The sequence below is a fragment of the Mastigoproctus giganteus genome, chromosome 1 (assembly GCF_048544385.1).
Source record: "Mastigoproctus giganteus isolate SK-2022 chromosome 1, ASM4854438v1, whole genome shotgun sequence".
Taxonomy (NCBI): Eukaryota; Metazoa; Arthropoda; class Arachnida; order Uropygi; family Thelyphonidae; genus Mastigoproctus; species Mastigoproctus giganteus.
Window position 1 is genome coordinate 242,094,211 of NC_143575.1, and position 23,504 is coordinate 242,117,714.

A 23,504-nucleotide genomic window follows, 5' to 3' on the forward strand; every position below is an offset into this window, starting at 1 on the left:
AGGAGACGGCAGTTCTCCGAAAGCTCCAGGTTTCATTGTTTTATCGCTTTTAACCTAGTTTATTTTAATTAATTTTATTGTTTTTAACTATATTTTAAATTATATTGTAACTATAATTTAATCAGTGTTTTTATTTTATTTGCATCACATTTCATTGTATAGTAAATTTTTAGTTTAATTTCTTGGCTGGTGTTTATCATTAATTATTATAGTATGGAAATTCCCAGCCCCATAGGCCTGTTTGAAGATATGGTCCTTTCTGCCCCTTTCCTCCTAGCAGGGGGAGCTGACAGTCTGTCTCCTCCCCTGGCGCCTCCGTAGCCAGGTGGGAAGGAGCAGCAGTGTGTAGCACACGCTTCTTGATTAGACCGGGGTTCGAGCACGTCACCACCAAATACGGAGGATGCGGAAAGGTCAGGCAATGACCACTGCATATCCCGGAACAATATGGCCTTAGTTGCTAATGCTCCTAAAAACCAAATAACAAATGACAAATCTCCTCCCCTACTAATCCCTCCTTCCCTCTGGTTGTGCATGGGCCTTCTCCACTGACACCTCGAGGTCGCCTTCTCTATGGACCCCATATTTCTGTCTGTCTGTCTCCCCCCTGCTATCTCTTAAAAATTTACATGACTAGTGTTCAAACCAACCCCTAGTAATTGTACTTCACACTCAAAAATTTAATTAACACAATTTTTAATTACCTCGGCTAACCCCACTTTTTTTTTTTTTTTTTTTTAAAGGTCCTTGCCACTGAAATCTCAGGAAATTGGGTAGCAGGAGCTGCCAGAGTAAATAACTAATACTGGTGTACCTGGTCTGCCTCCATGAGACACCGTGTGGACAACATTGGATCCCATTAGGGGCCCAACAGCTAAATGACCAGAGGAACAATGGTACATGACATTACACATTACAAAATCCATACACTTTTAAACCTCTGGCATTGACATTGTTGTGTTTTGCACCCACAATGTATACTACACGGAGATGGGGGAAATCCCTGGTGCCATTTGACACTAAATACACTCTACCTAAGGGAGGAAAAAAATCACAGCCACTGTGAAATGCACCATGTTCAGTTCAGTTTTCAAAATTACCCTGATTGGTAAATCTCAGTTATAACTCCTCTTTTAAAGAGGCCAATCATAAGACTGGCCTCTTTTTTTTTTTTTTTTTTTTTTTTGAGAAGCAATATTTCTAAATATGATACTTAAGCGGGAATTGTACTGGATTGTATGTGTTTTCTATGAATTTTCTCTGTAACTTTACTATGCCCATGATATTGCTCTATCTTTGTGTATTTGTTAAATTTATTGTATTAATGTTATATTTTTACTATTACTAAATATTTACTTGTGCTTTTAAATAGTTATAAAGGGATATTGTGTACTTGTCAAGCAGTTCTGTCCCAAATCAAAGGGATAACTGCAGACAATATAAAGCAACTAAAACCATTTTTCTTCCCCCCCCCCTCCAATAGTGGGAACAGCGGTATTTGGAAGAAACCACAATGCGCCAAATTGCTGTTGATGCTGCATCAGTACCTAAGTAAGATTCATTCTTTTTATCACATTTTCATTTATAAAAATTGTTTAAATAGACATCATGCAATGTGCCAATGTACCATGCAATTTGGCTCAAGACATAAATAGCAGTTCAATTTGCTTAATTTCTATAAGTTTGCAAATTTAACTTCAAAAATTGTTAAGTTATTTTCTGTAATATTTTGTTAATTCTTGTAAGGAATTTTCTTTTTGTATTTTGTAAATTTAAATTATTAAATTTTGTAGCAGCTTAATTTTTATGATCTACTTAACTTCTATAATATTTGTAAGTTAAATTCCTAAATCGTTGCTAAAAGATCCACTTTGGTTGATGGTAATCCAAGGTATAAGGACTCTGACAGGAATTCCTTATGCATCAAGAGTTCATCACTTGTACATCCTGTGGCATGTATTTGAAGGTTAGTTTTAGTCATTAGACAGTCTTAGTTCAACTGGTGATTTTTCTTATTTTTGTCTGATTGATTTTGTCTTATTGTGTGTACTGATATAACCTAAAACTTCATGCATTCCTAGATGAAATTGAATCAAGAAGTCCTACAGATAAATAAAACTGGATGCCCTAGAGATAAATAAAATGGTGGACTGGTTGGAGATTCACCAAATGACCTGCCAAACAGTGCACGGATTCGGGCCTATGAGAGAGAGATTCAAGTGCAGACAGCCCTGATTCAAAAGGACATAGTTTCGTGGTGGGGGAGTCCACCTCTCCTCATTAAATTTTTTAGGTGTGTTAGCATATATGCTATCAGACCAATAGAACTCTGCCAGTTAATATTTATTTTTCCATATATATCATATAAGCCAGTGCTACTCAAAGTGTGGTCTGCGGACCGGCACCGGTCCACGAACTGTTTGTTACCGGTCCACAACAAATTGGAAACTGGTCACAGACGTTAACAGTCCCCGACTTTTGCCCATTACCGGTCCGCGACAGACTGGAAATAAAAGAAACTGGTCTTTCACTACAAATTGTTTGAGAAGCATTAATATAGGCTATTGATATTTGTATATATATAGTTGGGTAGTGATACTTCTTCAGTATCATGTATTTGCTGAATCTGCAGGATTCTTCGTTTGACAAGTCTTCTGGCTGTACTGCACCTATTCTACGTCTTAAACTTCGAGTAATTCAGTGATCCTTTAAACCTGAACATCACTGACTTCGTGATGTGTTAACACACAGTTTAAATTGGTACTTTTCTTGCTTTTCTTTGGTGCATAGGAAACAAAGATTTGCTTGATGTTTTCCACTTGTATTGAGGTAATTTTACTCCAGGCCTGTCCATCTGGTGTGCCGCCAGATGGCCACATGTTGCTGAGGGGATTCCTATAAATTGATTTTATATATAGGATAATTCAAAAGGAGTATCACAACTTTGTAATACAGCTCAGTTTGTTTGGCAGCACAATATTTCATGATTCACAGTTGGCAGTGCCAGCCAGAGCACGGTCCGTAAAAACCTCTGTAGTATATTCGTGTACTCTTTTAACCTTCAAAATATTCTTCCTGATTTCACTGCATTGTAATGTAAAATAGGTACATACAGTAGTATATCAAAGCTTTTATTTGATAGGCAAAGTAAATATTTTGAGATGCAGTAAAGGGTGTTTTATGCATATGCAAAATTTTACTCTGTATTAATTATATATGTGTATTCTATTTTAAATAGAGATGCCAAAATTGCAGCCCTTGAAAAAACTTCTCAAGAAAGTGAGAAATTAATAGCCCAAGCAAGAACTGAGAAGTTGAGGCATATGGATGAATTATATGCTGCTCAAAGAAAATGTGCCGAACTGGAGGGAAAGTAAGTACATCTTTTTTGTAATTGTGATAAACAAGGGTGCCAGTTGTAATTATTAGGTGGTTAAGACTAATTTATTTCTTCTAATATAAGTAAAAATATTTTAATTTTATTTGAATTTGTGATGTCAGAATCCTTTAAATTCATCTTGCATGTTTATTTATTCAGCTAAAATTATCAGTCACTTTCCTTTTTGAGTAAGTTGATCTAAGTTGTTATTTTAGGATTTAAATAATTCAAGACAATAACATTTTTTATTGGTTATACCCAGATTTTTAATCTGCCTCTGTGTGGGCAAAAGTCTTATGTTTCTCTTGTTTGGCCTGCTTGGCCTATAGCAATTAAGCACTGCATAATTCACATTTTATTACCTGTTGATTTGATTTTTGCCTGTGATAGTGGAGATAACAAAACAGTACAGAGATGAGAGTGAACATAGCAACTACAAAGGTAGTGAATTGCACTGGGCTTGCAAGCTGGTAATAAAAACTTAAGATAACATCTTATACAATTTTTTAACATCTTTTACAATTTGCTTCTGCTTACTAAACAATTGTTCCAATATGTAATTGAATAGATGGAAAAAATACATTTTTAAATAAATTTTAACATGTATTTTCATGAGACATGATATGCACCATGTCTCTTGAAACCCTGGGAAGTGAATCCTATCCATGGGCTTGGATTCATTTCTCATGGTGCTATTAATTGTATGTGTGGGATATACAATTAAAGTTATAATATTTTTAAAAAGTATATTACAAATCATAATTGGCAGAGCATTTCTTTATCATATTAAAAAAAAATTCAAAATTTAAACTTTTTGCATTATAATATAGTTTCTTCTTGATGTTATTACTCTCGTCTACAAAAGCCCAGTCAGCTTGTTAATGATTTTGAAGTACTTTTTTTTATTGGCATTGTTAAAGTTTGTTATTATAACTTTAATATTATACTGGATTAAATTGTTATTTTAATACTGTAATGATTTATGTGAAGATTTACAGTATGTACATCTTAAGATTTGGTTTACTTGATGAAATGTTTTAAGAGCTATGTGAAAATAATATAAATACTTCATAATCTGAAAATATTTTTAATGTAAATTTTTGTAATTTTGTACATTGTAATTTTTAGAATGAAGGATTTAGAATCAAAACTAGCAGAGCGAGATGCTATGATTAAAGTTCTTCAACAGCATTCCCAAGAAAAAGATGCTGTTCTACAAAATGCTGTACTTGGACGACCGCCACGTCATACCAGGGCAGCTAGTACTGTGGGACTAACTACTAGCACTTGTCATACCACTACCACAACGGGTGTATCATCACTTGGAACGGTGTCTTCTTCATCCTCAACTATTTTTCATCATAGGACGGGGAGCAAAGATGAGATTGGTAAAACTTTCTGAAACATCCAAGCATTTCTTATTTTAATAATTTAAATGTCAGTACTTGTTGCAGCATTCAAAATTTTGAAATTTTTAAATGATTTAAGTTGATTCTGTAACCCAGTAATTTCCATTTGAAGACCCTCTGAAACTTTGTCCTATAATTAAAAGGACAAAAGAATTAAGCTAGTTTTTGTTTTTAGTTTTAACTCCTTGTGGTCCAGCATTATTTCTGCTGTCTTCTTGTTCTGATCCAGCTTGAGAACAAAAAAAAAATTAATACTGAATATAAGTGCTTCAAAAATTATTTATTTTCGAGTTTACATGAGTTATTATATATAACTGATTGATAAAACGGTTATTATTGAGTGTAAACATTCAGTTAGCTTCTTCAAATTGTTTGTATGAAATATAAATAGAAGGCAGTTCAGTAAGTATGCCAGAAGAGCAGGAAGACAAGGTGTGTAATTTGGAAAAATAGAAAGGCATGTCTTACTACATTGGACTAGAAGAGAAATTTTGCAGTCGTGCATGAGACATGACATTGGGCCACAAAGAGTTAAAATGCTGGAAACTGTGAAATGACTGCTTATCCATAATGCAGGAAATATATCACAAGATCAGATTCTTCCTTTACTCCACCAGATGCAACCATGAAAATGTTAAAAATCAAAACTTTGTTTAATAGAACACAGAAGTGAATATTAATGTGGCATTTTTAAATATCAAAAATGCCACTTTTCTTTCTTCCTTTTTTTTTTTTTTTTTTTTTTTAAATTTCATTAACAAATGTATCTGTGATAAATACATAAGAATACTTTGTTGTAATTGTGCAGGTTTTTCATTTCCAGTGACACACTTAGTTTTGCCCAAGGATGACACCTTCTCTTTCAATTTAGAAAGCAGTAAAGATTAATAAAAGAACTTAAGTTTATTTAAAACTAATATAATTAAAGATTTATTTTCAAATAAGAAATTACTCTTTTTTAACTCCTAATGCAAAAGAATCTAGTAGTACAAAACAAATGTTCTCCACTGTCAATAAATTAGTAAAGACTACCTTTCTTGCAAATCACAAATAAGAAGCTGAATGACATTTATGAATAAATGTAAATTGCAGACTTAGTCTGTCAGCTGCTGACTTTCTATCATGAATTCCTATGACCAAAGTTTCCTTGTGGCAGTCAAAAATATGCTACTTTTTCAAACATATTTTATAGATAGAATGTTGTCTGACTGGGTTATCAATCAGAAGTTTCTTTTTTTTTTTTTTTTTTTTTATTCAGCATTGATTTGCTTTTCTTGCGTACATTCATTGTCGTTTGTGTGTATTCAGCATGGAATCAGTGTATTTTAATACTACATTGATCAACTTTATAAAACCCAAGATGTGTTTTGTTTAATTTAATAAAAAAAAATTATTTATTTTTCATCATTAATGGGAATCATGCAGAAAATATTGCAGGCGCCTAAAAAGTACATTAAGGTTAAATAAACAAGATGTATGTGAAGTCATTAGTCATGGGGAAAGTCTGAGAATCTCTTCCATCTGGATTGGCACAACTAGAAAACTGAATTCAGCTCCAGTTGTGAATGTTAAAATCATTGTCATGAAAATTGATTCAGTATTAGGAAGGTTAAGATATCAAAAAGAGGAAACTCAGTTTAGATAGTTTCTAACAAGGAATCATAGAGTGAATAATTATGATCAGTAAGATGAGTGGTGGTTTGCAGCAACCCAGTAATTGGAACTCTTACAGAAAAAAGTATGAGTTAAGCAGATTGGAAATGGAGATAGCACTGAGATTAGAATTAAGACTCAGTATATTTGTGAAATGAATTATGAAGTTTTTGGAAGGTTTAGTTCTTTTTTTCCACCAAGTAGCTTGAATATTCATGATGCTTTATTGCAGATGTGGGAAAAGGTTGAGGGGAAGTATGTTGTGTCCCCCTAACTTTTACCACATCTACATCAAGTATTATGCGCAGAAAAGTTATATTTAGCTTCTTAAACAAAATGTGCCCTTGGCACTACCCCCATACACACTACTGGATTCTCTCCAATCACAGCTGACAGAATAAAGAGCAATGAGATTATACACTAGCTGATCTAGAAGCTTCATAGAGCATTACCATTAAATACTGTCCAATAGGATATTTAACATTTGGCCTGTGAAAACAGTTATAAACTGTGTACCTTCTACAAAATGTAAGAAATATTGGAACTCACTGTGGTACTACTTGTCATAACTTTAAGTCACGATTTGCACTGCATGCATGACAGAAGAGATGGGGTGGTAGGGGAGATACAAAATCTTTGTTCTGGAGACCAAATGTGGCTTTTGCTTCTTCAGGCATCTATTAAGCAAAGTGTTGGTGTTTCTGATGTCATAGAGGGTCAGCTATTCCTCTATATTGTGTGGATGTCACACCCTGATCTGCTTACATTGATTCACATCTGGGCTGTCCACAATGCCACAAAAAAGTGCATAGCCCATTGTTAGCTGCTGTGCTGTGCTGTGCTGTTATGTCAGATGTAATAAAACAGTTACAGTGAAGTTTTAAACTCTTCTTGTGGTCAGAGTATAAATGGATATTTCTTTATTTATACTAGGTATAGCATCTCCTCAGTAATCTCATATCTTGAACCTTGAATAACAAGTGAATCTGAATATAAGCTCCATCGGCGCCTCCATAGCCAGGTGGGCAGGGCAGCAGTGCGTAGCACAAGCTTCTTGATTAGACCAGGGTCTTATTAGACGAGCCCGTCACCACCAAATATGGAGGAATGCGGAAAGGTCAGGGAATGACCACCGCATATTCCCGGAGCAATATCTCCTTAGTTGCTAATGTTCCTAAAACCAAATAACAAACAAACAATAAGCTCCATCACTGTTTTAAACTCTAAACTGACAGATTTAGAATTCATTGCTAGAAGAGTGTCCATGGGAAGCCTTGAGGCCAAAACTTTTGCTGCTATGCATGAAATAATATAGATTGTACAACATAAATGGTTGTAATAAAAGAAATGATATTTATGTATAACCTTGTGCCCTTTCAGGGAGATATGGTTATCAGATGTATTTCAAATGTTTTCTGATCTCTACAGTGTATCGCCCCTTTTTCTAACTTGGTGTGCTACTTTCTATATAAAATTTCACTTCTTGTAGTTAGTGTTTTTCAACATGATGTGATTGCAGTGCACATGCACTTAGTTCCAGATGATAGTTTCTCCTTTCAGATAATTGTGGTGGAATTAGTATTAGTAGTTGGAAATGATGCAAGGAAGCAAGCTTGTACAGCATTTAAAAAATAATAATAATAATAATAATAACCTGTCTTTTCTCTCTAGTAATTTCCTAATTCTTAAAATTCCTAAATTTATTCAAACTGCCACTTCCACAACACAAGATGAAAATTTGTTCTATCAACTTAAACATAAAAAAAAAGGCACCTGGGGTGGATGGATCTATCCAATTATGTTAAAGGAGGTAGCAAAGGAAGTAAGTAAACCCTTAGCCATAATTATGAGAGCATCTTTGGATTTGGATTCAGAGGAGATCCCTGTGGATTGGAGATGTGCAAATGTATTCCCAATTCACAAAGGGAGGAGGGATCAACTGGTGACATGAGTAATTAGGCCTTTTAGCTTAATTTCTGTTCCAAGAAAAATAATGGAGTTAGTGGTTAAAAAAGTAATGGAGGACCATCTAAACAGGAGTACAATTATACTTCCATCACAGCATGGGTTTATTAAGGGAAGATCTTGATTAACCAATTTAATTGGATACTATGATGCAGTAACAAAGGAACTGGATGCAAAAATAATTTTGATATCATGTACTTGGATTTTAGGAAAGCTTTTGATGCTGTTGCTTATAAAATACTGCTGTACAAATTGGAGCATCGTCGCATTAAGTGCAAGTTACTGCTATCAAAGGGACATTTGAATGGGAGAAGTACTCTTCATGGACTAATGTTATTAGTGGATTCCCCCAAGGGTTTAGTGGGGGGAATCCACTAATAAACACCTCAATCAGATCACCTTTCAGATGTCTGGAGGCCAAACACCTGCAAGGTGATCTGATCAAGGTATTTAAGGCTTTGAATGGCTTGAGAAAACTCTGTTGATGGGATTCTTCCTCTTACTCAGACTATGCTCATGGGGGAGCAAAAATTGAAATTGAGGAAAAATGGTTGCAGAATAGATGCACAGAAGTTTGCCTTCAATCGATGGGTGGTTGATTGTTGGAACAAGCTTTCAACCATTGTTGTGGATGTGGATAGTTTGAATAAATTCAATGAAGAAAAGAACTAGACAAACTATTGGAGGGGATGAAGTTAAAATTGTTTTTTTTTAGCTGATGCTGTGTAAGCTTGCATCATTTGCATTGCTACTACTAATTACTAACTACTATTACTATTACCACCACCACCACCACTGCTGCTGCTGCTACTACTACTAATGCAATCAATTACCCTCTGGCTGAAAGCAAGTTTCTGTTAATCTATCCTGCAACCAACCTTTGTCACTTAAATTTGTCTGAGGAAGAGTAAGGATATCATCAACATTTAACTTACTGAATTTGTTCAAAGCTTTAAACACCCCATTCAGATTTGCTTGTAGGTGCCTTGTTTTCAGGGTGCCTCCGTAGCCAGGTGGCCAGGAGCAGCAGTGTGTAGCACGCACTTCTTGATTAGACCGGGGTTCGAGCCCATGACCACCAAATATGGAGGATGCGGGAAGGTCAGGGAATGACCACCGCATATCCCCGGAGCAATATGGCCTTAGTTGCTAATGCTCCTAAAAACCAAATAACAAAACAAACCTTGTTTTCAGATGGTGCATTTGGCAGAACTGAAGTCTTTTTTTATTTAGGTTACCTGTTTTATTATCCTGACTAATCTCATTGTTCTTCTCTGCACCCATTTCAACAGGTCCACATCCTTCCTAAAATGATGCTTCCAGACCTATAAGAAGTACTCAAGATGTAGCCTAACCATTGCCTTATACAGTGGAAAAATTACCTTCTTAATCCCTGCTGGAAAAATTGCTGTATAATTATTGACAAAACCCCATGAGCTGTTCTAACAGCCTTTTGCACTTCATACATATTTTTCCTTTTTTCTATTAGTTATACAATTACAAAAAAACTTCTGTGATATTATGGAATTTGTCAAGAATTGAGTATTAATCTGCCCAAAATATTGAGATAACCAGCAGCATTAAGCTATTCATTAAAAATAAGCAAGCTTGTCATTCACCATAAAGATTCACTGTTAACTTTAACTCTAGTATTAGCATAGTACATTCAAATAGTCTGTGCAAAGTTCACACAAATCTAATTGAAACAACATAAACCATGATTGAACATCCCACATTGACTTTCCACTCATTCTTCATCCATACCAAGTTCTTAGCACTTCTCGCCTCTGCACTTTGGTATGTTAAAAGGCAGCAGCCTACACATAAAATCTGAAGTTGTGGAACGCTACAAATTCTACATATGCAAATTCTACTTTTAGTGGGTGAAACTTCCATGTTGAGTATTCTTGACAACTCTGCAAAGTTCTATTTTTGGTAATAATTATATCAACCAGATTTGGATTTGCTTACTGTATGCCATTTTATTACCAGTGATAGCCATGTAAACTGTGTAGATATATCTGCCCTGCTCTGATCACATGACTTTTTGACATAGCATAATATATATTTTGGATTGCAAAAATTGTCTTCACTGTTAGAAACTGAATTTTATATAAGATTTTTTTTAAATTTGGAGTGTGCAATTTATAAACTAATATTTTAAAATTGTTATTACATCACCCAGGTACTTCTAGCATTACAAGCACATCTACTGAATCGCCTAATATAAGTCCTACTGCCCAAACTTCAACAGCCAAAACTCTCAATGTAGCAAAAAAAAAAAGCCTTGATGAACAATTAAAAGACCTGGACACCAGGCTCTCTAGTAAGGTAACATTGTGATAAAGTAGACATGTTTTTGTTTAGTATTCCTCCTTGCCTAATTTTTAGTCCTGTCTGTGTTAATAATGTGCAGTTTACTAAGCCTTATTTTGGTAGTATTTTTTATTGTTGTTCAGAACAACAATAAACAGCAACTTACAAGGTGTGTTCAATAAATTATCTACCTAAGGTACTTCCCATAGTTATATTTCAATGATTCGTGATCAGGGGCTTAAAGTGAAGATGCATTCTGTGTGTTATCAGACACTCAGTCTAAAACACTGATGGATCCAATATCTTTCTATTTTAGAAGATTTAGGAGAAGTCCGATTGGCCTGCTTCCCTAAAATCCACTCATGCCACCTTCTCTTTGGTGGCAACAAACATGTAAAGTGATTCTCTTCAAGACGCCTGGTCAGCATGAAGAAGAAAAGACCAAACTCTCCAGCACATGACGACACAACAGAACAAATGGCCCTCAGTCCCCAGCAGCTTCCATTCCCCCTCTTGCGGCAGCGAGAGGATCAGAGTGGAAGCAGAGGATGCTAAGAATCTCTGGGTATGATTGGCTGCCATGCACAGAAACTGGACTTGGCTTGTTACAACATAAGGTCTCTCATCGAAAAAGGAATTAGAAAATATGAATTGGAATATCATCGGTTTCGCTGAAACAAGAAGAAATGAACCACAAGTTTATCAAGTGGACATTTGCTGTAACCAATGGAAACAGTGAAAAAGAGCAAAGGTGAAGTTGGCTTTCTGGTCCATAAAGATATAAAAAACAACATTTCGGAATTCAAAAGTATCTCACCAAGGGTGTTAAGACTGCTTCTCGGGATTTCTAAGAGGTACAAACTAAAGGTTATAATGATTTTTGCACCAACATTGAGCCATGATAATGAAGAAGTTGAACAAATATACGCTGAAATTGAGAGACTTCTAGATGAACAGAAAACTCACTACACCGTTATTGTGGGAAACTTTGATGTTAAGATTGGAAAGAGACAAAACAGTGCAGAAAGGGAAACTATAGGACATTTTGGAATTGATGAAAGACTTGTGGAGATATATTGTGCATGAAATTACCGTCCTGAACAATGTAAATGTTGGAAGTGATCACTGAATGGTAAGATGCACACTTGATATAGATGTAAGAAAAGAAAGGAAAAAACTGACTCGAGTAAACAATACAAAGGTCTTCGAGATAACAGAAGAGGAGAAAAAGCAGTATGTACTGGAACTTAAGAACAGGTTTGAGCTTCTGCAGACCTTTCAGGACAAAGATATCGACGAGGAATACAACTTTCTGAAAGTGATAAAGCATGAGAAACTATAGGTAAAAAGAAATCCAAATAAGAAAAAATTAGTCAAGAAACACTTGTCATGATGAACTGAAGACAACAAACGAAGAGGAGGATAAACACTGACAAGGACAAAATTCAGTATACTGAGTTATGCAAAGCCATTAGAAAGAGACTGAGAGAGAGAGAGAGAGAGAGAGAGGACATAAGAAGATTTAACACAAGAAAAGTAGGACAAGCATCAAGGGAAAACAAAGGACTTAAAATCAGCAGCCACGAGCAGTAATACAGAAAGACAAATGATACTGAAGCTGAAAAATAGTGATGGTGTACTTATAAATAGCAGAGAAGGCATAATTCAAATAGAAAACTACTATAAAGTATTAGCATTTGCATGCATTAGTTGAGGCATATGATGCAAGAAAGCAAGCTTATATAGCATCAGCAAAAAAAAAAAAAAAAAAAAACCTTCCCATTTCATCCATCCACTCATTCCAAATGTTTGTCTAGTTCAGCCTTAAATTTATTTAAACTATCAACTTCCACAACAACAGATGGAAGTCTGTTCCAGCAGTCAACTACCCGCTGACTAAAGGCAAACTTCCGTACATCTGTTCTACAACTGTCTTTCCTCAGTTTGAATCTATGCCCCCTCAGCTTCTTAATCTGAGTAAGTGGAAGTATTCCATCAACATAGAGCCTGATCAGACCATTCAAGGCCTTACACACCTCAATCAGGTCAGTTCAGTTGCCTCAATCAGGCAGATGAAGACTAGGCACCTTGCAGGTGCCTAGTCTTCAGTTGCTGCAACTTGCAGTCTTAAGCCCTTCTTCGTTAGTCCACCCCTTTGTTCCTCCCACCAACCTTGTTGCCCTTCTCTGTATTCGTTCTAGCAATTCTACATCCTTCCTAAAATGAGGCCTCCAGACCTGTATGCAGCACCCGTGGCGCCTCCGTAGCCAGGTGGGCAGGAGCAGCAGTGCGTAGCACACGCTTCTTGATTAGCCCAGGGTTCGAGCTCGTGCCCACCAAATACGGAGGATGCGGAAAGGTTAGAGAATGACCACCGCATATCCCCGGAGCAATATGGCCTTAGTTGCTAATGCTCCTAAAAACCAAATAACAATAACAAACAGCACTCAAGGTGGGGCCTGACCATTGCCTTATACAGAGGGATAATCACCTCCTTATATAAGAAGCAAGGGAATGATGCCAGCAGTGGGGAAGATGGATCACAAATTAGCAACACATATGACATACCCCATATCCTTCCTGATGAGGTAGAACATGCATTGAAGAAGATGAAGTTACTGTATAGTTAAAATTGGGAGGAATAGACATGATAGAAACTGGGAAGATTAATACATTAAGAAAGGAGTGACACCTAAGGAGTAGAATAATGCAATCGTAATTGTGCTGCATAAGAAAGGAGATAAATCAGAAATTGGAAATTATAGACCACTTAGCTTGTTGTCCCACATCTACAAGTTGTTCACAAGGTCATTACTAGCAGATTAGAAATAATACTTGAGAATCAACCAAAAGAGCAAGCTGGCTTTAGGACAGGATTCTCAACTATGGACCACCTTCACATAATATCACAGCTAATAGAGAAAGCAAATGAGTATTAAACACCATTATGCCTGGCATTTGTGGATTATGAAAAGGCATTTGACTCCATGCAGCATAACACAATGTTTCGAGCACTGGAAAGACAAGGCATAGATACCCCATGATATTGAAGAAAATATATGAGAACACTACCTCCTTTATTAGACTAGACAAAGATAGTACCAAATTTAAAATTGAGAAAGAAGTTTGACAAGGAGACTCAATATCTCCAAAGTTGTTTACTGCTGCCTTTGAGGAGGCTTTCAGGAGATTAGACTGGTGCAGAAAGGAGTCAATGTGAATGGAGAGTATCTAAACAATTTACGATTTGCAGATAACATTGTGATCATAAGCCATGATCCCAAAGAATTAAGAGGAAAAATCTTAATCAGTTATGCAGAGTTAGTAAGGATATCCGACTAAAGATGAATATGGCTAAAACAAAAGTAATGATGAATAAGTATGCCACAGAAAGGGATATAATCATTGAAGGAGCAGTAATTCAAAAGGTGGATTCATATACTTATCTGGGACAAGTCATTAGCTGTAATAATGATAAATGGCTGAAAGTCAAGAGAAGAATAAATTTCAGATGGATGGCATTCAGGAAATATAGTCACATACTGAGGAGCAATATCCCAATTTGTCTGAAACGTAAAATAATGAACCAATGTATACTCCCCACCATAGTGAAATTTGGGCACTCACCAAAAGAATGGAAGAGAAGCTGAAAACTGCACAGTGAAGAATAAAACAAATTATATTAGGAATCAGACTGTTGGATAAGAGAAATACATGGATTAGACAGCAAACACAAATAAAGGACATTTTTATCAAAACTAAAGAACTGAAATGGACTTGGGCAGGACACATAGCTCAAAAGCATGATGACAGATGGACTAAGAAAATAACAGAATAGTACCCAAGAGGAGCTAGAAGAAAAACTGGAAGACAACAACAGATGGACAGATGAAATTCATGAGTATGTGGGTAGTAAATGGATGGCCATTGCACAAAACAGAAGAAACTGGAAAGTTGCTGGAGAGGCTTTCATCTTGCAGTGTATTGAAAATGGCTAATGATGATTCGTGATTTATTATTCCTACATATCTCAACTTGAAGCATACTAATTTTGATCCCAAATGTTTTTAGGTTGTCCTGCTGCAATAGAAAGAATGAAGACACCTGTATCAAATTATGGATTTGCTGAAATTGGAGCATCATTCAGTCGAGTTTCTCACCAAAAAAGGAAATGGGCCAAAGGCCGTTCATGAAAGGATTGTGGCTGTGTATGGCAACAGTACACCTTCAGAGTACCAGATGAAATGAATTCTGGTAAAAACAATTCATATGGGGTAGAGAGTCCATCGATGATGATCCACATTCAGGAAGACCTGTGTCAGCAACCACTTCAGAAATGTGCCAAGCTATGGAAACCCTTCTGCTGAATGAGAAATGTTTAAAGGTGTCCTAAATCTCTAGGGGAATGTGCCATATCTGAGGGAACAATTATAACCATCTTCCATGAACATTTGGGGATGAGTAAGGTGAGTGCAAGGTGGGTCCCCAGATTTCTGACCCCTATGCAGATGCAGTTTAGTGTTGTGAGGAGAATTTAGACTTTATGGAAGAGATCCTGAAACTTTCATCTCCAGAATTGTTATGGGTGATGAAACATGAGTTCATCACTGGGACCCTGAGGCCAAGCAAGAATCGGTGCAATGGAAGCACAACGGTTCTCCCCCACCCAAAAATTTTTGGACACAACTTTCAGCTGGCAAGATTATGGGCACCATTTTTTGGAATGCTGAGGCAATTTTGTACATTCATTTCTTGGAACACAAGCAGACAGTCACTGGGGAGTAATAAGGAAAAAATGCTGTGGAAAACTTTCCAGAGGTGTGCTGTTTATTCACGACAATGCCAGTGCATAGGTCACATCCTGTTGCTGCTGCTGCTTTGTGAGACTGTGGCTTTACAGAACTTTCCCATCCACCTTACAGGCCATATCTGGCCCCCAGTGATTACTTCCTGTGTTGACACCTCAAGAAAAACTTACGTGGACATCACTTTGCTGATGAAAATGAACTGAAGTCTGATGTTTCTCGTTCTTTGATGAACATGAAAAAGAATTTTATTTGTCTGGTATTTCCTCATTGCCAACAAAATGGAACAAGTGTATTGAAGTTCAGGAGAGTTACATTGAAAAATAAAAACAGGTTTTTGCCTCTATCTCATTTCCTTCATAGGTAGGTAGATAATTTATTGAACGCCCCTTATATGTATATATTCTATATGGAAAGAAAATATTCTTTAGTGCTTAAACTGTTTATTCTTCGTCGCGGACATGAAATATTACATTTAAGTAAAATACGAGATGAAAAGCAACTCTGAATTTATAAGACAGGAAATGCCAAAGGAAGAGATAGGAAGGTAGTCAGGGGCAAAAGGGGATTCCCAGCTGTTGAAGGAGAAATTGGTAATATTTGTAAATAACAAATCAAAACTCTTCTCCACTCCAGTTGGAAAGTTAATAACCTGAAGTAAATTAAGAACTAAAATATTGAAGAAATGAATGCTAGGTGGAAGATCACTCTCATCAACTGGTGCAATACCATCACTTTGCTTATTGGAGGCTTGAAGTGGTGCAACCCATGTTTAGTCTCCAGAGCTAAGTTCCAGTCAACCCTTCCCCATCTCTTCCATCATGCAGTATGACTGATGACTTTTGAGGATATGATGAACATCGTGGCGAGATCCAATCTTCCTTACATTTCGAGGGTACAGCTCTAAAACGGTGTTCGCAGGCCAGCCGCTAGTTAGTACACCGGACCAAACCTATTGGTAACTCTCTAGGAGGCTTCCGGATCAGCTAGTGTATAATCTTGCTACATCTATTCTGCCAGATAGTGACTGGAGGGAGTCCGAGTAGTGTGTATGCGGGAGGGCATTGTCGAGGCCATGTTATGTCAAGGATCTGAGTATATTCTTACCATGTGTAAGCCATATCCAAAAATTTCATTACTTCATACAGCATGTCCCGCCAACTTTTTCTTACTATTGAATAAACCACGAATTGTCAAACTAATCTGCGAAAAGATCTAAACCTTCCAAACACTTCCTAGTTCATTTCACATATATATGTGGTCTCAATTCTAATCTCAATGATGTCCATTTCCACTTGCAGTCTGCCAAGCCCCATGTACTTTTTTTGACTGAATCTCAGTTATCGGTTGGTTCAACTATTGCTCATCTCGGTTGCCCAAATTATTTGCTGTATGATTCCTTTCGTCTCAAAGGTGGTACTTGTGCGTATGTCCGTTCCAATATTCCATGTCAGAGACTCGGTAATTTGGAATCTCCACTTTTCAATCTTCTCTGGCTTAAAATCTCTACCCCATTATGTCAAATTCATCTGTTGTCTCGACCGTTCTTCCAACTCCACTAATCACTTGGAGCTCTTTGACTTCCTCTCTTTGCAACTTGACTTTCTCCAGTCCAACTTTTCTAACAGTGAGGTAATTTTCCTTGGTGATTTTAATGTTCACAACTCCAGCTGGCGTCCACTTTCTAGTCACACCGAGTCATCTGGTCGAGATGCTGAGACTTTTGCAATTACTAATGATCTTGCACAGATTGTTCATTTAACTACAAGAATACAGAACAATCCTAACCATACAGCCAACACACTTGATCTTTTTCTCACAAACAACCCTTCTAAGTAAACGGTCGAAGTGAGTAGTCCTTTAGGCACCTCAGATCACAACTTGGTGATTGTCTCTTCTCCAACGGAGCCTTTATCTCATGGCTATTCCCAACCTCATGTTTTTTGGCATTACAAGAATGCAAAATGGGATGACCTGTGAGATTTTTTTTTTTCCTTGGTCAGACTACTGTTTCAAAACTTCTGATGTCAGTGTTTGCTCTGATCGTGTCAGTGAAATTATTCTTGTAGGAATGGAATCCTTTATCCCACACTCCACTTTAAAATCTTGTCCTTTATCTAAACCTTAGTTTTCCAATAAATGTGCTAAGGCCGTTCAGGAAAAGAATGTTGCACATTGTAATTGGCTTGTTTCCAAATTCTGTAATTGGCTTGTTTCCAAGAAAAATAATGGAGTTAGTGGTTAAAGAAGTAATCGAGGACCATCTAAACAGGAGTACAATTATGCTTCCATCGCAGCATGGGTTTATTAAGGGAAGATCTTGATTAACCAATTTAATTGGATACTATGATGCAGTAACAAAGGAACTGGATGCAAAAATAATTTTGATATCATGTACTTGGATTTTAGGAAAGCTTTTGATGCTGTTGCTTATAAAATACTGCTGTACAAATTGGAGCATCGTCGCATTAAGTGCAAGTTACTGCTATCAAAGGGACATTTGAATGGGAGAAGTACTCTTCATGGACTAATGTTATTAGTCGAAAAGTTTGAAACAAGCAGTTGCTCTTGACATCTCAAAGGCTTTCAATCGTGTTTGGCATAAAGGTCTTATAAACAAGCTTCCGTCTTATGGTTTTCCAACTGTTTTTTGTAATTGGTTATCCAGTTTTCTCTCTCTCTCTGATTCGCTCACTGAGGGTGATGGTAGACGGCTCTCTGTCTTCTAACTTCTCCATTAACGATGGTGTCCCCCAAGGTTCAGTTCTTTCCCCCACCCTTTTCCTCTTGTATGTTAATGACCTTCCATTGACTGAAAATCCTATCCATAGTTTTGCCGATGGTAGCACATTGCATTCCACTTTCCATTTTCAGAAACCTTGCCCTGCTTAATCACCTTCAACTTCTCGAATATCAGCTACCAATTCCTTAAATGCCGATCTCCAGGTAATTCTCCAGTGGGGCAAAGACAACTTAGTTGATTTCAATCCTTCTAAAACTCAGTCTTGTCTTGTATCTCACAAAAAATGATTCTTCTGCTCCTGTGCTTATCTTTGGTGACACACTGATTTCTAGGCAAGTTGATATCTCTTTTGGGGATTACCCTGACTTCTAGTCTCTTTCTTAGCACAAACACATTACAAATATTGCTTCCTCTGCATCTAAAAAACTTGGTTTTCTCTTTTGCTCTTGGCATTACTTTTCTTCCAAACAGCTGTTCACTCTGTACAAATCAGAAATCCGCCCTACCATGAAATATTGTTCCCAAATCTGTGGCAGTGCCCCCAAAACCTCTCTGAGGCTTCTAGATCCCATTCAGAAGAGAGCAGTTAGGTTAATTAATGACTCATCTTTGAGTCTCTCCACTCTCTGTCTGATATGTACTGTTTCTGCTGCATGTCTTTTCTACAGATGCTTCCATGGGCACTGTTCTTCTGAATTGGCTTCTATAATTCCCGCTCTCTCTTTCAAAACAGTCCGAACACATGCTGCCACCAGCCAACATCCATTTGCTTTGAAACTTCAGACTCACAGAACCAACTTTTCATCTTCCTCGTTTATTCATTCAACTGCCGTTTTCTGGAACAACCTTCCTTCATGTCTTTCCTGAAAATTAGTCTACAGAAGTTCAAGTCTAATGTTAACAAATATCTTCTCTCGTCTTCTCAACCTCCAATGCAAGCATGGTACTAAGTACTATTGGTTCCCCTAGTGTTTGGAGTTTTCAAAAAAAAAAAAAAAAATGTATATTATAATAGGTAGAAAGGTGAAGATTAAAGTTTCTCAAGATAATATTGATTTGCCAATTAAAACGTTGAACATGCTGGAAAATCAAGTCTATAGATGAGTTCTTATGAGCTAGGGGATACATAATTAGGTCAGATAGTCTTGTAGTCAGTAGATAGTCAGATAGTATTCATTAACAGAGCTTCAAAAAGAGATTTGGAGCATAAGAATCTCAACACAACAAAGCACTCTTTTATTAATACCATAACCCTGTACCGCTTCTTAATTTCTATGTTATTCATGTAGAATTTACCTGGAAAAATGTCTGAAATTAGTCTCATTAATTCAGTTTCAGTATGGCAATAGATATGGAAGTTGGAAGAAAGCAGAGGAGTTTTGAGAACTACTAGTTTGCTCATCAAGCAGTGGATGTTCTGACTGAAGTGCAGGTCAAGAAGTTACCACAGTCATTCATAACATTGGAGACAGTTCTGTGACCTCCATGTGATTAATGGATACTGTTTGATGCAGATAGGTTAGACTGACACAAAAGCACAATGGTAGGAATTGAATAAGGTCCAGAGTCAGGAGCTGACACAGAAGAGACTGTATAGTACCATTATAGGAAGATGTAAGATGAGACCTTCTGAATCTTGCTCTTGTACTCGGGGACTTTTTCTTTGTAGTAAAGTTTACGAGGTGATTAGCAGTATGCAGTGCAGTACCTTTGGCAGGAAGGCAATAGAGCAGGAATTACATTGCATACAAATGGATGGTGAAAAGACAGACAAAATAAACCACACAGTTGAGGAGCAATGTATGAAACCAGTATAACACTATTTTCAGGTTATAAAGACAACAAAAGATTACACATAGGCAAAATATATATATATTGTCCCAATCAATACCTGAGGATTGCTTCTATTTGCAATAAAAATACAACCTGTGCAGCAAACATAATAGCATTGTACAATAAGTTGATAAATAATAATTTCCCTATCGCTTACCTGAAATACCACTTCAGGAAGGCGATAAATATAATTAATTTCAAAAATGTACTTCCTGAACTCATTACTTCTATATAATTACCATAATTACGGATTTAGAGCCATGTATATTACGTACATAGGATACGCTTTGCTTCCTTGGTGACTTACGGCTTAGAAAACTTGTACCCACCAGCCTGCAAATTATAGTGTATCATTTCTTTTATTTTATAATCACACTGTATATACTTAGGTTCACACTAAGATGACATGCAATTTCAGCTCAGGGTCCTACTATAGGAATGGGTTTGCAATCCCGGGCTACAACTTATATCTCGCATCGTCTTTAAGCTGTCCTACACTCTTTGTTCTTATTTCTCGAAATTATTAGGGTAATCCAAGGATGTAGGAGACTACTTATTTGTACTACTATATTTTCTCCTTCACGGAGTTCAGGTTCTATTATTCCTACTCTATTAGTTTTTATTCATCTTATTGCATATGGGTAGAAGTAACCCCAGAGAAACGTATTAACTGTGTGGTACTACGCTTAAGGTGGTAGAAAATGAAAAAGACCTGGGAGTAATTGTGCAGTCAGATATGAAGTTTTCTGAGCAATGCAGACAGGCTGCCAGAGCAGGTCATGGGGTTTTGTCAATGATATACAGGAATTTTGCTAGCAGGGAAAAGGAGGTGATTGTCCCTCTGTATAAGGCAATGGTCAGGCCACACCTTGAGTACTGCGTACAGGTCTGGAGGCCTCATTTTAAGAAGGATGTAGATTTGTTTGAGCGTGTACAGAGAAGGGCAACAAGATTGGTTTAAGGGATCCTCTTACCAAGAGGTGGCTTAAGTTCTGCAAATTGTAGCTGCTGGAGACTAGGCACCTGCGAGGTGATCTGATTGAGATGTATAAGGCCTTGAATGGGTTGAGCACGCTGAATTCTGATGGGATTCTTCCACTTGTTCAGATTACGAACCTAAGGGGGCATAAATTCAAATTGAGGAAGAGAATTGTTTTGTAATTTTTTTTTTTTTTGGCTGATGCTGCATAAGCTACACTTGTTTCTTGCATCACATGCCACTAGTAATACTACTATCCGCATGTTTCTCTTTGTGTTAACTTAATTTTAATTAATTTATTTATTTTTACCATATCCATCACATTGGGTTACCACATGTATATTAACTCGCTAGAGGGATTGTTATTTCTTTCATGACGACTATTGTTTTTACTACATTATGTCCTGGATACGGTAGATATGCCTTATACTTTACATTTATTCTTATTTTAATTATTAAATTACGTTCTCTGTCAGGTCAACGATGTTCAATATGTGCTTGCATTAATACTTTATATTATCTTTCTTTTGATTCTAAAAAAAAAATTAACTACCTTTAATTGGTTTAGATTCAAATTACTTAATCTCTAAATTTATATATCTTAGCAGATATTGATCATTACAGAAACAGAGAACTCCTTGTTTTTTGCCTTCGGTCTGGGTGATTGGCCCCAGTTGAAGTCACCTATATTGTGGGTAGACAGCGATAAGTTTTATGTATATATTTTAATTTTTTTTGTATATATATATTTATATATACATACCTTACTTTACTAAACCTTACTTTGTGTTTCTTTAAATCCATCTTGGTATTGTCTTCGACATATTTTATACACGTTATGGTCGTAATGCATAATTACTGTAGCAAGTGCATTGGCCCATAAGTATTAGTTTGTTACACTTTATTAACTTTCTTTCCATATTACTCATATATATATGCACAGTGGATTCCGGTTATTTGGGCCACCAGTTAATCGGGACAGTCGTTTATTTGGGGCAAATCTTAAAAAATAGCAATTGAGAAAATAGCCAGGGTTTTCTTCGCTTAATTGGGACAGCATACCGTTTAATCGGGGCAGGAGACCGCAGCACTGCAGATTACCCTACGATTGTCTCCAACGGTACCACGTGGTTCAGTCGAAATTCTGGAGGTCACATCCATAAAACAATAAAAACAATTTGCAGTCACCTGTGTATTGGGCTTTTCTGTTAGTGGAATCTATCATAAATGGACAGTAAACGTGATCTTACTGAATTTGCGATAATACCGACAGCTGGAATTCTGTGGGTTATTATGGTGAAATGTGTTTACACTTCCATGAAATCTTCAATCATATAAAAAAATAATTTTCAGATCTTCTCTTCATTCCTATTTTTAAAGCTTTGTAACTCGTTACTCCATTCTCACTTGCACGTATTGTGTTACTTGCAATTTGTGTGTGCCATGTTCTTTGTTATTGATTGCTTATCTTTTTACTGTTTTAATTTTTAACCCCCACCCACAAATGTCGGTGAACAGAAATGTCAACTAATTAGTACGTACATATTACAGTACGTATTAATTATTCCGGTTATCACATATATTCTTCCAATTTTCATGTATCATTTAATTTTTTAATTGGTAAGGTAATAAAGAGTAAATTTGTGTTTATAGCTTTGCTTTTATAGCCTATGGATAATATTCTTCCTATTTTCGCTAATTAGAATTGCTGTTTAATAGAATTAAAATTCAATTCACAAACGTGATCACAATGACCGGCGCTTACTGCACATCGTATAGTGAACGGTACTTTACAATGTTGAGTTCGTTGTAACATGATTTGATTGTACAGTGAACCAATTGTAAAGGGGGGGGGGGGATTACATTGTATTTTTAACTATTTACGTGAAACTTCGGATAATTGGGGCAGCTGCTTAATCGGGCCAAAATGCACTAGTCCCAATGTGTCCCAAATAACCGGAATGGACTGTGTATATCACAAATAAGAATATGAGGCTGTTGACACTGTAACCAGTGATTACCTTGCCCATCTATATGTTTCTTGACTAGAACATTGTTCAGAGAGAGGTGTGTGTGTGTGTGTGTGGGTTTATTTGCTAAAGAGAATTTGTTAGGTTGTAAGGACACATCAAAAGTATTAGTAGGTACTGAAGCTATTGACAGTTCAGATGGGAAGATGCAGCTGACATTGTCTTGTGAGTGTAGGATAGGAAACAATCATCAAAATCAAAAAATTGTACAATTAGGGCTACAAATTCTTGATGGAAGATAAGGATCCTTGTGTGATGCTGTTACCAAAATAAGTGAGAACTTGACCAGACTACCTGCCTTGGAGGATAACTTATTCCAGTGACATATACGTATTCTTAAAGTAAACTTCATGGAATCTAACCTGCTGGTACTCGCTGGGGATGTATATTTA

General features: G+C 36.6%; 1 protein-coding gene across 3 annotated transcripts in view; it reads left to right on the forward strand.

The window, feature by feature from the left end:
* LOC150091707 (uncharacterized) overlaps positions 1–23,504 on the forward strand; it is a 191,953-nt gene that overhangs the window by 162,723 nt on the left and 5,726 nt on the right. The window contains exons 11-14 of one of the 3 annotated variants that reach the window (XM_090376511.1): positions 1,484–1,551; positions 3,239–3,373; positions 4,508–4,767; positions 10,592–10,737. In XM_090376511.1, coding sequence (XP_090232637.1) covers positions 1,484–1,551; positions 3,239–3,373; positions 4,508–4,767; positions 10,592–10,737 — 609 coding nt within the window. The remainder of the gene's footprint in view (positions 1–1,483; positions 1,552–3,238; positions 3,374–4,507; positions 4,768–10,591; positions 10,738–23,504) is intronic. The other 2 variants (XM_090376502.1, XM_090376518.1) reach the window with 2 other exon arrangements.